Source organism: Procambarus clarkii, chromosome 16, assembly GCF_040958095.1.
Source record: "Procambarus clarkii isolate CNS0578487 chromosome 16, FALCON_Pclarkii_2.0, whole genome shotgun sequence".
NCBI classification, from domain to species: Eukaryota; Metazoa; Arthropoda; class Malacostraca; order Decapoda; family Cambaridae; genus Procambarus; species Procambarus clarkii.
The window spans coordinates 42,882,554-42,898,828 of record NC_091165.1 but is presented as its reverse complement, the minus strand read 5'-3'; the positions used below and the strand labels follow the sequence as shown (position 1 = coordinate 42,898,828).

The following is a 16,275-nucleotide window of genomic DNA, read 5'->3' as shown; positions in this document are numbered from 1 at the left end:
TTGGAGGGCCACTCGTAATCATGCGTCATTTTTGTAGATTCTGGTAAGCTCGACCTGGAGTACGTTGGTACAGCAGGTGCTGGAGTCCTCAGAGATAAGCTACTGGGTGGAGGTGGAGGATGTGATGAGTCTGGTGCAGCAGGAGCGGCTTTTTATGGAGATAACCAAAAACAACAGAGGTAAATACATGCTCGCTCAAATACCCAATTTGCATATGATTGAGAATATAAATAAATATGATTGATTTAGTGGAATTTACACTGTCCATATACTTCACGTATATCTAAGATGTTTGCTAAGAAACTGTGGAAATCCTCTTTCTTATTGTCATAAATTTAAACAAAACTAGAAGAATAGATTTTAATACCTCATACTATATGTTGTTAATGATATATTGCATAAGATTTACAGTTTTTATATTATAACCCAACGAATCCCACAGAACATCCGATGGATTGGAACGTCTACCACAATACGGAAGACGTCGAGAAGTTCCTAAACTAGGTGAAATGAAAGGAAATGGGAGGCTGCTTCGTGCAGGTGCTAACGGCAGCCACCATGGAGGATGGACGCCAAGTCCTAATGATTAAAGTCGCAGATCCATTCTCCGATGAACCCAAGACAAAGCTCTGGATCGAAGCTGGTAAGAGAGAGGAGCTTGTTCGTCCTGAATAGCCAATAGAGTTAGCAATACAGTGTATATAACAATTATAAGTAAGATAATAGAGTTAATAATGATAAGTGACAATATGAAATAATAGCTAATTATTTCCCAATCTCTATCCCGTTGTTTCAGGTATCCATGCTCGTGAATGGATCTCTCCTGCCGTCTCTATGTATATCCTGAACCTGCTGATTACAGACGAGTCTTGGCGAGACCTGCTGAAGAGGACGGAGTGGTACATCGTGCCTGTCGTCAACCCGGACGGCTATCATTACACCTTCACCTCCGAGAGTGCCAGGTCAGTCAACAGTGTACACGATATGCAACACCGTGTAGTGTTCATGCCACACAACCTCGCACAGTGAACACGTCATAAAGACCCCTGCAGTTTTACAATACACTCTGCACATTATTGCCCAGAAGCGTGTGTATCCCAAGTCGTGATTAGTAATGAGATAATACATATAGCAGTTTATTATGGGAAATAATACCAACCTCACGGTTAGTTTCTAAAAAAATTTAATTGTCATGATTCTAACATTATTGTTTACTCTAGGCTGTGGAGAAAGAATCGCCAGATAGAGGGTGCAAAGGAGTGAGCCTGATCCGTGACATGGACTTGGAATGGAGCTTCAGCACTCCATTCGACCCGTGTAGTGAGACTTACAAAGGCGTCACACCCTTCACTGAACCAGAAACCCAAGGTCTCCAAGCAATCATGGAAACAGTGGGTGGCATTGACCTGTTCATAGCTTTCCCAGGCTATGGCCAGTCTATCGTTTATCGTGTGTTGCGGAATGACATTCCTCCAGCAAACATCCATGAACACGAAGTTCTGGCTATGGTATTTGTTCATGCCGTGAGCTATACGTCTCGTGGACACATGAATTATGAGATAGGCGAATCAGGACCACTGTACGGTCTAATCTCTGAAGACTTGGCACCCAAGGCACAGAATAGGTTCATATATACCATTGATCTCCCTTATAAAGGGAGATATGGATTTCTTCATTCAGAGAGTAATATTACCAGCACTCTGATGGAGACCACTGCCGGTATAATGTGCATGGTCCGTCATATTACTAACACGGGTCACTGTACCAATCCCTAGTAGCAGCCATATGTATAGTTGGTACATATGGCATATGGTTGGTACTCAGGCAGGAGTTACTCCTGGAATCAACATTATTTATGTAAGTAATTCCTAAATCTGAAGTTTAAATCCTAAAATAAAACAATAAAAAATCTACTTGTTTTTATTTAAACTGCTATTAGACAAGTCTAACAAATAAATTTACAACAGTAGGCAGGTATTTAGCTAATGTAACAACCGGTCTTTTATATAATAATGTTCCACTTGATGTTGTAGTTATTTACATGAATATATGTTTAGTATTTATGTACTTGACTTTATAATAGAGTGTATCAAAATTTGTATGAAGCAGAAGTTATCTTTTCTTTAGCCACTGCACATAAGTAGAAGTATACCTTTACATTAAGGTATATGGAAAGTTTCAAAATTTCCATTTCAATATTTGCTTTCTCAAACAAACATTAACTATTCTTCATTAAAAAAAAATCAAATTCCCTCACTTCCATTCTGTGGCTTAAGGGAAAAGATGAGGCCCATGTCTGGCATATTGCTATTCAGTGCTGGCTGGAGTCGTGGATGGAACCATTTTGCGAAAAAGAAGATATATCACTTGCTTCGAGCAATTGCCCAATTAGCCTAACGTCTATTTTTAGAAAATTGCTTGAATCGACAATTGCAAATGCCATTCCGCTTCATCTTGAAAAAAGAATAATTAATGACTCACAACGTGGTTTTGCTAACGGCCGTTCGTAACAAATATGCTATTTTCTATTTTATCATAATTCAGTCAGGAATATTAACAATATAATTAGGTTATATTTCACACAAACAGTAGGAGTCTAAGAAGCAAAATGAAGGAGGTGTTACCACTACTGGTAGCTGCTCTTCGCTCACGCATTTAAAAAAAAATCGTAAGAAATCCATTTCTTAACATATAGGGATGAAATTTTTACGACGCTGATGCCAAATAACGGGAAATTTTTTTGCTATATTTTATATTTGGAAAAGTCTCCACATGCACCTTAAAAAACAGAGATAACGAGGGAAAAAAAAGAAATTACGAAGTTCCCATAGCAGTGCAAGCAAAGACAAATCCTAACGTTTTTGCAGTTAATTCGAGCAAAGATTAGTGAAAGAATAGGTCCATTAAAAGTTAAGATTGGTCAGATAGCAGATAATGACAAAGAGATGAGTAGTATTTTTAATATATATTTTATCTCTGTATTTACTAAAGAGGAACTTAACACTATGCCTTCAGCCAAACAAGTCTATGTGTGATGGGACGAGGACAGGTTGACTAGTTTAGCTGTTACCATTGAGGATGTTATTGAGGAAATAGGGAACTCAAACCAAACAAATCCCCAGGGACGGACGCAGTGGACGAAGAACTTTTAATGGACCTATTCAGGGTGTTTAAAAAATGCAAAAGGGAGCTTTTCGAGCCAGTCTACCATATTTAATAAATCATTAGTCAGACAGAGTGCCATGGAAGGTTGCTAAAGAGGAGACATTTTATTTAAGAAAGGAGATTGATCACTTGCGTACAACTATCGGCCATTGTATCGGCCTAACGTCTATTGTAGGAAAATTACTAGAATTGATATGCAAATACCATTCGTCTTCATCTAGAAAATATATATTAATAAATGATTCACAACATGGTTTAACATATGGTCATTCATGTTTAAAAAAAAATCATCATTTTATTCCAGCTAAGTTAAGGCAGTTGTGAAGTGCGTACCTTGCCTTCAGCAAAGACTCTGATACAGTGCCACACGAAAGATTGATTAAAAAGATAGAGTCTCACGGTATTAAGAGTGCTTTATAAACATGGATTAGGGTATAGCTATAATCAAAGAACTAGAGAGGTAGTGTAAATGGTGTTAATTCAAAATGGAAAAATTATGCGTGTAAATAGAGTGCCTTTAGGCTCTGTCCCGAGCCCACTGTCATTTATCACACACACTATATATATATTTATCAAATATATATATAGATAAATATATATAAATATATATATTTATCAAATAATATATATTATTAAATATGACCGAAAAAGTAAGATTAATAATTCTAACACGAATTTTCTCAATCTTTCGTACATTTCTTTTCACTGTTGGAGGTAAATCAAAAATCAATTCTCCAAAATTCATTTTTATTTCTAGCCTGACGCGACACGAGCGCGTTTCGTAAAACTTATTACATTTTCAAAGACTTTAGTTCACAAATACACAACTGAATAGAACTGATGATGATGAAGATTAAACCACCCAAAAGGTGGCACGGGCATGAATAGCCCGTAAGTGGTGGCCCTTTAGAGCCATTACAAGTATCAATTGCTGATACTGGAGATCTGTGGAGGTGCGACTGCACCCTGCTTGACGGGAGATGTCTCCCGTGTGAGATGTAAAGTGCTGGTGATTGATTGATGATGATTAAGCCACCTAAAAGGTGGCACGGACATGAATAGCCCGTAAGTGGTGGCCCTTTTAAGCCATTACCAGTATCAAGAGCTGATACTGGAGATCTGTGGAGGTGCGAATGCACCCTGCATGACGGGAGATGTCTCCCTTATGAATGTGTTAAGATGAAGATGAAGCCACCCAAAAGGTGGCACGGGCATAAATAGCCCGTAAGTGGTGGCCATTTTAAGCCATTACCAGTATCAAGAGCTGATACTGGAGATCTGTGGAGGTGCGAATGCACCCTGCATGATGGGAGATGTCTCCCTTGTGAATATGTTAAGATGAAGATGAAGCCGCCCAAAAGGTGGCACGAGCATGAATAGCTCGTAGGTGGTGGCCCTTTTGAGCCATCACCAGTATCAATAGATGATACTGGAGACCTGTGGAGGTGCGACTGCACCCAGCGTGACGGGAGATGTCTCCCGGTGGTGGTGATGAGGAAGAGAGAGAGAGAGAGAAGATTAAGCCACCCAAAAGGTGGCTTGGGCATGAATAGCCCATAAGTGGTGGCCCCTTTGAGCCATTTCCAGTATCAATAGATGATACTGAAGATCTGTGGAGGTGCGACTGCACCCTGCGTGACGGGAGATGTCTCCCGTGTGAATAGAACTGATGATGATGAAGATTAAGCCACCCAAAAGGTGGCACGGGCATGAATAGCCCGTAAGTGGTGGCCATTTTAAGCCATTACCAGTATCAAGAGCTGATACTGGAGATCTGTGGAGGTGCGAATGCACCCTGCATGACGGGAGATGTCTCCCTTGTGAATGTGTTTAAGATGAAGATGAAGCCACCCAATAGGTGGCACGGGCATGAATTGGTAAGTGGTGGCCCTTTTGAGCCATCACCAGTATCAATAGATGATACTGGAGATCTGTGGAGGTGCGACTGCACCCAGCGTGACGGGAGATGTCTCCCGTGTTTTAAACAGATGAAGAAGATGAAGATGAAGCCACCCAAAAGGTGGCACGGGCATGAATAGCTCGTAAGTGGTGGCCCTTTCGAGCCATTACCAGTATCAAGAGCTGATACTGGAGGTCTGTGGAGGTGCAACTGCACCCTGCGTGACGGGAGATGTCTCCCGGACCAAGTGTGTGGTGACGTGAATAGAACTTACGCATCTCCGATTTTATATCTACATTTGAGTGAGGTGGAAGGGGTGATGTGGCATTAACACAAGACAGAACAAGATGTGGTATTCATAGGGTATTAATTTCATCAACACAAGACAGAACAGTAGGTGGTATTAATAGGGTATTAATTTCATCAACACAAGACAGAACACGAAACAATGGATATTGAATAGAAGTGTTTGTAGAAAGCCTATTGGTCCATATTTCTTGATGCTTCTATATTGGAGCGGAGTCTTGAGGTGGGTAGAATATAGTTGTGCAATAATTGGCTGTTGATTGCTGGTGTTGACTTCTTGATGTGTAGTGCCTCGCAAGCGTCAAGCCGCCTGCTATCGCTGTATCTATCGATGATTTCTGTGTTATATGGAGGACCTATGGCAATTCCACGACCAAGAGATGGCTTCCTGAACCTTGCAGGAATTAACCTCACTGAGGACCAAGTCACTCTCCTAAATCTGGGCATAAACTGTCATGTTATGTCCAGACCGAGTGAGATGGCCCGGAAAGTAGAGTTGGAAATTCTGTTGGACGACATATTCGACCTCGAGACACAAAAGAAAGTCACTACCAAAGATACCTTACAAGCAGAACTTATTGCAGAAGGAGGAAAGAATCGAGGCAATTACAGAAGCACCATACTGTCCCCCGAGCTTAAAGCGGCAGCTAAAAGCCTTCGTGAGAACAAGGAGATAGTTGTCAGGAGAGGTGACAAGTCGCCAATATATGTCATTCTTAAAAAAGACGAATATCTGGCGAAAATGAACATCATACTCTCTGACCAAACTAAGTTCCAAAGGTAACGAAGGACACTACAGCCGAATTAAAAGCAAAGGTCAACAAACTGATCGAAACTGTGAACGCCAAGAAATCCGGACTCCACCTGCCAAAGATCATTGGGGAATATAAACCTGGATATGCGTATGGAAATGTCAAGACACACAAGCCTGGAAACCCACTTCGGCCAATCATTAGCCAGATACCCACACCCACGTACAGACTGGTGAAGCGACTCAACGGCCTGCTGACTCCTTATGTTCCTTGCGCCTTCAGCCTGAAGTCTCCAAAGGAATTTGTTGACTTACTGCGGGGCACACGGGCCACAGGGATAAGAGCCTCGTTGGACGTAAAATCGCTGTTTACCAACGTACCTGTGGACGAGACAATCGGAATGATAGCCGACAGAGTGTATCGTGATCCAGCCTGTACTCCTCTTGACATACCAGAAAATATTCTGAGGAAACTACTCCAAGCTTGTACTAAAGAGGCACCCATCTTGAGCCCGGATGGGCACATGTATAAGCAAGTAGATGGGGTCGCCATGGGTTCTCCCCTAGGTGTCCTGTTTGCAAACTTCTACATGGGTACCATCGAGCAAAAAGTCTTAGTCGACATGAACTTGAAACCGGCCGTATACTGCAGGTATGTTGACGACATTTTTACTCAGGTACCTGATGTCAGACATCTGCAGGAGCTGAAGGAGGCATTTGAGCAGAGTTCCGTGCTGCGTTTCACTTATGAGATGGAAAAGAATGGGAAGCTGCCCTTTCTAGATGTAACAGTCATGGAAAAGGGCGGAGGTTTCCACACTGCAGTCTACACTAAGGAAACGAACATAGGAATGTGCCTAAATGCCAACAGCGACTGCCCAGACAAGTACAAGAGGAGTGTTGTTAACGCATATGTCGACCGTGCTCTCAGCCACAGCTCAGAATGGAAGCAAGTCGACGAAGAACTCTGTAGGGTATATATATATATATATATATATATAGAAGGCACAGAAGCCTTCCAGCAACTGGCATAACAGGTACGCCTTAACCCGCTCCACCACCTGCTCAGACCCTTAAAAAAGAGATGGTAATTTCAGAGTATTTAAATACACCAAAGATCACCACCTCCCAAGAGCACTAGAGCAAGTGAGGGGTCATTTATACGTTTATTTCATCAAGTCCCTGTTAATATGGGAAGACACAGTGTCTAGGCTTAAGGCACAACTCTCCTAAACACGAGAGTGAAGTATACAACTTTAGAACACTTTCCCACCAGGAGACTCGAACCCTAGCCAGCACAGAAGCCTTCCAGCAACTGGCATAACAGGTACGCCTTAACCCGCTCCACCACCTGCTCAGACCCTTAAAAGAGATGGTAATTTCGGAGTATTTAAATACACCAAAGATCACCACCTCCCAAGAGCACTAGAGCAAGTGAGGGGTCATTTATACGTTTATTTCATCAAGTCCCTGTTAATATGGGAAGACACAGTGTCTATGCTTAAGGCACAACTCTCCTAAACATGAGAGTGAAGTATACAACTTTAGAACACTTTCCCACCAGGAGACTCGAACCCTAGCCGGCACAGAAGCCTTCCAGCAACTGGCATAACAGGTACGCCTTAACCCGCTCCACCACCTGCTCAGACCCTTAAAAGAGATGGTAATTTCGGAGTATTTAAATACACCAAAGATCACCACCTCCCAAGAGCACTAGAGCAAGTGAGGGGTCATTTATACGTTTATTTCATCAAGTTCCTGTTAATATGGGAAGACACAGTGTCTATGCTTAAGGCACAACTCTCCTAAACACGAGAGTGAAGTATACAACTTTAGAACACTTTCCCACCAGGAGACTCGAACCCTAGCCAGCACAGAAGCCTTCCAGCAACTGGCATAACAGGTACGCCTTAACCCGCTCCACCACCTGCTCAGACCCTTAAAAGAGATGGTAATTTCAGAGTATTTAAATACACCAAAGATCACCACCTCCCAAGAGCACTAGAGCAAGTGAGGGGTCATTTATACGTTTATTTCATCAAGTCCCTGTTAATATGGGAAGACACAGTGTCTATGCTTAAGGCACAACTCTCCTAAACACGAGAGTGAAGTATACAACTTTAGAACACTTTCCCACCAGGAGACTCGAACCCTAGCCAGCACAGAAGCCTTCCAGCAACTGGCATAACAGGTACGCCTTAACCCGCTCCACCACCTGCTCAGACCCTTAAAAGAGATGGTAATTTCGGAGTATTTAAATACACCAAAGATCACCACCTCCCAAGAGCACTAGAGCAAGTGAGGGGTCATTTATACGTTTATTTCATCAAGTCCCTGTTAATATGGGAAGACACAGTGTCTATGCTTAAGGCACAACTCTCCTAAACACGAGAGTGAAGTATACAACTTTAGAACACTTTCCCACCAGGAGACTCGAACCCTAGCCAGCACAGAAGCCTTCCAGCAACTGGCATAACAGGTACGCCTTAACCCGCTCCACCGCCTGCTCAGACCCTTAAAAGAGATGGTAATTTCGGAGTATTTAAATACACCAAAGATCACCACCTCCCAAGAGCACTAGAGCAAGTAAGGGGTCATTTATACGTTTATTTCATCAAGTCCCTGTTAATATGGGAAGACACAGTGTCTATGCTTAAGGCACAACTCTCCTAAACACGAGAGTGAAGTATACAACTTTAGAACACTTTCCCACCAGGAGACTCGAACCCTAGCCAGCACAGAAGCCTTCCAGCAACTGGCATAACAGGTACGCCTTAACCCGCTCCACCACCTGCTCAGACCCTTAAAAGAGATGGTAATTTCGGAGTATTTAAATACACCAAAGATCACCACCTCCCAAGAGCACTAGAGCAAGTGAGGGGTCATTTATACGTTTATTTCATCAAGTCCCTGTTAATATGGGAAGACACAGTGTCTATGCTTAAGGCACAACTCTCCTAATCAACTCTCCTAATCTTACAAATCTCGGGAGGGGAAAAAACTCACTTTACTTCAAGAATATCTTAATACGGTTTTCAAATGGTCATAAGATTGGCAGATGCAGTTTAATGCTGACACAAAAGCTTTTGAGGCTAGGTAATGATGACAGAGGTACTAGATACGACCTAGATGGTATTGGCGGATACGAGCGCGAGACGGTTGGTGTGGGTTGGATGAGTTTAGATTTGGGAAGGACTTTGGTGGATGCTGGTTCGGTGTCAGGGTTGTTGATTTGTGGAACCAATTACCACGAAACGTAGTGGAGGTGGGGTCCCCAGATTGTTTCAATCTTGGGTTGTACATGTATGTATATGAGTGGGATAGGGTGGTTATAAATAGGAGTGCCTCGTATGGGTCAATAGGCCTTCTGCAGTTACCTTTGTTGTTAAGTTCTTAGGCTCATAGAATCAAAGCCCAATCAGAACTCCAGCAAACAAACCCTCTCACTGTGACTGCTCCTCACAGGAAAGGTTACTGAAATTCAGTAGAACGCGTCCAGCGAATGATGACACAGGTAATCCCACAAATTAGAAACCTTTCAAATGAAAAAAAAAATTGAAAAAAGCCTAACTCACATTCTCCAGAGAAGTGAAATTATTGAACTGTAAACGTGGATGAATGGACAAAACAAAGGGGATATTTATAGGGTATTAAAATTATCAACACAAGACCGAACAAACAATGAATAAATATTGGATAAGTTTAGAATTAGGAAAGACCTTGGTAAATACTGGTTCAGTAACATGGATGTTCATTTTTGGAACCAATTACAGCGTAACATGATAGAAGTCAAATGATTGGCAGATGCAGTTTAATGCTGATAAATGTAAAGTTCTGAGGCTAGGTAATGATGATAGAGTTACAAGATACGAGCTAGATGGTGTTGAGATTGCGAAAGGGATCTGGGAGTTATGATTAGTAAGAATTTAAAACAAATGCATGAATGTTCGCAATAAGGCGAATAGGACACTGGGATTTATTAATCGAAGCGTTAGTAACAAGACACCTGGTGTGGTTCTTAAGCTATATCTTGTTCTGGTTAGGCCCCATTTAGATTATGCAGTTCAGTTTTGGTCGCCGTATTATAGAATGGATATAAATTCACTTGAACGTGTCCAACGTAGGATGACTACGTTGGAACATGTTGTATCATATTGCAATGATACAACTTCCATATTGTATCATTGCAATATGGAAGTTGTAGTTAAGGACCTGGTGACTCTAGTGGGAGCCCTGAGGACAGAGTTGGACTCTCTGCGGGAGGAGGTGCGTCAGCTTAAAGAACAACGAGAAGTAACGAAGGAGGAGACCAGTAGTAAAGGGACCTCGTCTTGGAGAGTTGTGAAAGACAGGGGCCTTAAGAAGACTTTGATAAAGCCGCCTTCAAACGCCATAGCAACTTCTAATTCATTTGACGTTTTGGAGGACGAGTGCTGTGGAGAGACTGTGGATCGCGCAAAAGGGAAAGCAACGAAGAGAAAGGAAGCGCAGGCCCCTCAGAAAGTAAAGGAAGTACCTAAGCAAACATTAGTTGTGGGAGATTCCCAGATAAGGTATTTGGATAGAACGTTTTGTGCTAGAGATAGGGGGAACAGGTTAAGGGTTTGCTATCCCGGAGCTGGCATTGGTGATATTATAAACAACATGAATGATATTATGGCTGGTAATGGGAACAATCCCATTATTTGCATTAGCGTGGGAGGAAATGATGTTGGTCGAGTTAGGAGTGAGGAACTGATTCAGAGGTATAAAACAGCCATAGAGTTAGTTAGGAGCAAGGGAGGAATCCCGATCATATGTGGCATTCTTCCAAGAAAGGGAGTGGGAAATGAATGGATATCGAGGGCACTTGGTGTCAATTGCCGGCTGGAAAGATATTGCAAACCAAATGCAATATCTTTCATAGACAACTGGGAACACTTCTATGGAAGAAATGAAATGTATGCTCGTGATGGGGTGCATCTATCGAGAGCTGGGGTTGTTGCTGTTGCGAACTCGTTAGAAGAAGTGGTTAGAGGTGTTTGTTTGGGTTTAAACTGTTAGTAGATAGAGGTATGGGAATTGATTTGGAGGAAGGAGGTAATAAAAGTATGTGTTTGTGGGAGAAAGGAATTGGCAAAACGATCAGGGAAAGAGAAGGTCCGCAAAATAACAATTCACTTAGGGTATATTACACTAACAGTAGAAGTCTAAGAAATAAAATTAACGAATTAAATGCTCTTGTCTGCACAGAAAAAATAGATATTATTGCACTTACCGAAACGTGGATGAATGTAGAAAATAGAGAACTATTAGCTGAATATCAAATATATGGATTTAAACTATTTCACACAGATAGATATATAAGACGAGGAGGTGGAGTAGCCATATATGTTAGGGACAATTTGAAATGTAGTCTCAAAGAGGGAATCAAAACAGAGCCACACACAGAAACTATTTGGATTGAATTAAACGAAAAAGCTAAGAATATTATAATAGGAGTAATATATAGGCCACCAAATTTAGACAGAATGGAAGCAAAGCATCTATGGGATGAAATATCTAGAGCATCTAGATCTAACAGTATTTATGTCATGGGTGACTTTAATTTTAGCGGAATAAACTGGTTGAACAAAACAGGGAATAGTGAAGCAGAAGATTTTCTAGAATTAATTGACGATTGCTTTCTTACGCAACACATTAAGGAACCAACACGGGAAAATAATATTTTAGATTTAGTGTTAACTAACAGGGAAACGCAAATTAATGACATCGAAATAGGGAATGAGCTAGGGAGCAGTGATCACAAAGAAATCAGATTTAGCATAGAATGGAATAGACCAGTAGGAGAAAATTCTGTTAAAGTGCCAGATTTTCGAAAAGCTGATTTTAATAGCCTAAGAAATTTTTTGGGTCAAATTGATTGGAAAGTCTTGGGTATGGGGTGTGGGCCGGTCTTGGAGCGAGACATGAACCCAGCGATAGGTGACTTAAATGGGGATTTCGATGTGGATTCAATATATAACTTATTTAAGAATATTCTAAACAAAGCACAGGAACGTAGTATACCATACAAATTGAATAGATCGAATACTAATGACCCAAAGTGGATAACAAAGAATTTGAAGAACCTTATAGGTAAAAAGAGAGCTTGGTACAAAAGGATTAAAAATGGGGAGGTCACTTTAGAACAGGAATTCGTACAACTGGTTAGAAATGTTAAAAAAGAGATAAGGAAAGCAAAAAGAAACTATGAAGTTCGCATAGCAGGGCAAGCAAAGACAAATCCTAAAGGGTTTTTTCAGTTATATCGTACTAAGACTAGGGAAAGGATAGGTCCATTAAAAACTGAGACAGGTCAAATAACAGATAGTGATGAAGAGATGAGTAGTATTTTTAATAAATATTTTGTATCTGTATTTACTAAAGAGGAACTTAACAATATGCCTTCAGCCGAACAAGTCTATGTGGGTGGGGACGAGGACAGGTTGACGAGTTTAGCAGTTACCAGGGAGGATGTTCTTAAACAAATAGTAAAACTCAAACCAAACAAATCCCCAGGGCCGGATGAAGTGTTTGCCAGGGTGCTTAAAGAATGCAAAGAGGAGCTTTGTGACCCACTGTCAACCATATTTAATAAATCAATAGAGTCAGGCAGAGTGCCAGAGTTTTGGAAAGTTGCTAATGTGATACCAGTTTTTAAGAAAGGAGATAGATCACTTGCGTCTAACTATCGACCAATTAGCCTAACGTCTATTGTGGGAAAGTTACTCAAATCTATAATAGCAAATAAAATTCGTCTTCATCTTGAAAAACATAAATTAATAATTGAGTCGCAACATGGTTTTATAAATGGCCGTTCATGTTTAACAAATTTGTTATCTTTTTATTCTAGCATTGTTGAGGCAGTTGATAGTGGTAAGGATTGCGATGTTGTATACCTTGACTTTAGCAAAGCTTTTGATACAGTGCCACATGAAAGACTGATTAAAAAGATAGAGTCTCATGGTATTGGGGGTGCTATATTAAGCTGGATTAGGGCATGGCTATACCAAAGGAAACAGAGAGTTAGTATAAATGGAATCAAGTCAGAGTGGGAAAATGTTGTAAGTGGAGTGCCTCAAGGCTCTGTCCTGGGACCTCTGTTGTTTATAATATATATAAATGATTTAGATTCAGGTTTGAGTAGCAACATTTGCAAATTTGCCGATGATACGAAAATCGGTAGGGAAATTAATTCGGAGGAGGACTCACTATCACTTCAAGTTGATCTAGATAGGGTTTTGAAATGGTCAAAGGATTGGCAGATGCAGTTTAATGCTGATAAATGTAAAGTTCTGAGGTTAGGTAATGATGATAGAGTTACAAGATACGAGCTAGATGGTGTTGTGATTGCGAAGTCGGATTGCGAAAGGGATCTGGGAGTTATGATTAGTAAGAATTTAAAACAAAAGGATCAATGCATAAATGTTCGTAATAAGGCAAATCGGACACTTGGATTTATTAATCGCAGCGTTAGTAACAAGACACCTGGTGTGGTTCTCAAGCTATATCTTGCTCTAGTTAGGCCCCATTTAGATTATGCAGTTCAGTTTTGGTCGCCATATTATAGAATGGATATAAATTCACTTGAACGTGTCCAGCGTAGGATGACTAAGTTAATTCCCCAAATTAGATATCTTTCATATGAAGAAAGATTAACAAAGCTTAAGTTGCATTCACTGGAAAGGCGAAGAGTTAGGGGTGACATGATAGAGGTTTACAAGTGGATGAATGGACATAACCGGGGGGATATTAATAGGGTATTAAAAGTATCAACACAGGACAGAACACGAAACAATGGGTATAAATTGGATAAGTTTAGATTTAGGAAAGACTTGGGTAAATACTGGTTCAGTAACAGGGTTGTTGATTTGTGGAACCAATTGCCGCGTAACATTGTGGAGGTGGGGTCCCTCGATTGTTTCAAGCACGGGTTGGACAAGTATATGAGTGGGATTGGGTGGTTATAGAATAGGAGCTGCCTCGTATGGGCCAATAGGCCTTCTGCAGTTACCTTTGTTCTTATGTTCTTATGACTAAGTTAATTCCCCAAATTAGAAATCTTTCATATGAAGAAAGATTAACAAAGCTTAAATTGCATTCACTGGAAAGGCGAAGAGTTAGAGGTGACATGATAGAGGTTTAAAAGTGGATGAAGCGACATAACAGGGGGGATATTAATAGGGTATTAAAAATATCAACACAAGACAGAACACGAAACAATGGGTATAAATTGGATAAGTTTAGATTTAGGAAAGACTTGGGTAAATACTGGTTCAGTAACAGGGTTGTTGATTTGTGGAACCAATTGCCGCGTAACGTGGTGGAGGTGGTGTCCCTCGATTGTTTCAAGCGCGGGTTCGACAAGTATATGAGTGGGATTGGGTGGTTATATAATAGGAGCTGCCTCGTATGGGCCAATAGGCCTTCTGCAGTTACCTTTGTTACATAAGAACAAAGGCAACTGCAGAAGGCCTGTTGGCCTATACGAGGCAGCTCCTATTTATAACCACCCAATCCCACTCATATACATGTCCAACCCATGCTTGAAACAATCGAAGGACCCCACCTCCACAATGTTACGCGGCAATTGGTTCCATAAATCAACAACCCTGTTACTGAACTAGTATTTACCCAAGTCTTTCCTAAATCTAAACTTATCCAATTTATACCCATTGTTTCGTGTTCTGTCTTGTGTTGATACTTTTAATACCCTATTAATATCCCTTTTGTTATGTCCATTCACCCACTTGTAAACCTCTATCATGTCACCCCTAACTCTTCGCCTTTCCAGTGAATGCAACTTAAGCTTTGGTAATCTTTCTTCATATGAAAGATTTCTAATTTGGGGAATAATTAACTTAGTCATCCTACGTTGGACACGTTCAAGTGAATTTATATCCATTCTATAATACGGCGACCAAAACTGAACTGCATAATCTAAATGGGGCCTAACTAGAGCAAGATATAGCTTGAGACCCACACCAAGTGTCTTGTTACTAACGCTGCGATTAATAAATCCAAGTGTCCGATTTGCCTTATTACGAACATTTATGCATTGATCCTTTTGTTTTAAATTCTTACTAATCATAACTCCCAGATGGCTGGTAATGGGAACAATCCCATTATTTGCATTAGCGTGGGAGGAAATGATGTTGGTCGAGTCAGGAGTGAGGAACTGATTCAGAGGTATAAAACAGCCATAGAGTTAGTTAGGAGCAAGGGAGGAATCCCGATCATATGTGGCATTCTTCCAAGAAAGGGAGTGGGAAATGAATGGATATCGAGGGCACTTGGTGTCAATTGCCGGCTGGAAAGATATTGCAAATCAAATGCAATATCTTTCATAGACAACTGGGAACACTTCTATGGAAGAAATGAAATGTATGCTCGTGATGGGGTGCATCTATCGAGAGCTGGGGTTGTTGCTGTTGCGAACTCGCTAGAAGAAGTGGTTAGAGGTGTTTGTTTGGGTTTAAACTGTTAGTAGATAGAGGTATGGGAATTGATTTGGAGGAAGGAGGTAATAAAAGTATGTGTTTGTGGGAGAAAGGAATTGGCAAAACGATCAGGGAAAGAGAAGGTCCGCAAAATAACAATTCACTTAGGGTATATTACACTAACAGTAGAAGTCTAAGAAATAAAATTAACGAATTAAATGCTCTTGTCTGCACAGAAAAAATAGATATTATTGCACTTACCGAAACGTGGATGAATGTAGAAAATAGAGAACTATTAGCTGAATATCAAATATATGGATTTAAACTATTTCACACAGATAGATATATTAGACGAGGAGGTGGAGTAGCCATATATGTTAGGGACAATTTGAAATGTAGTCTCAAAGAGGGAATCAAAACAGAGCCACACACAGAAACTATTTGGATTGAATTAAACGAAAAAGCTAATAATATTATAATAGGAGTAATATATAGGCCACCAAATTTAGACAGAATGGAAGCAAAGCATCTATGGGATGAAATATCTAGAGCATCTAGATCTAACAGTATTTATGTCATGGGTGACTTTAATTTTAGCGGAATAAACTGGTTGAACAAAACAGGGAATAGTGAAGCAGAAGATTTTCTAGAATTAATTGACGATTGCTTTCTTACGCAACACATTAAGGAAC

General features: G+C 40.7%; 1 protein-coding gene across 1 annotated transcript; it reads left to right on the top strand.

The window, feature by feature from the left end:
• The first annotated feature begins 810 nt into the window (after positions 1-810).
• LOC123750167 (carboxypeptidase B-like) lies at positions 811-1,911 on the top strand. The gene is made up of 2 exons (XM_069325745.1): positions 811-962; positions 1,221-1,911. Exons 1-2 carry the CDS (start codon positions 813-815, stop codon positions 1,773-1,775), a joined length of 705 nt encoding a protein of 234 aa, XP_069181846.1. The 5' UTR covers positions 811-812; the 3' UTR covers positions 1,776-1,911.
• Positions 1,912-16,275: the final 14,364 nt, after the last annotated feature.

What these genes read in the sequence shown, in the direction of transcription:
- LOC123750167 (XM_069325745.1), top strand. Translation starts at nt 813, where the DNA reads ATGGATCTCTCCTGCCGTCTCTATGTATATCCTGAACCTGCTGATTAC. An exon ending in TTCACCTCCGAGAGTGCCAG is followed by an intron (nt 963 to 1,220) that starts GTCAGTCAACAG and finishes TGTTTACTCTAG; the next exon opens with GCTGTGGAGAAAGAATCGCC.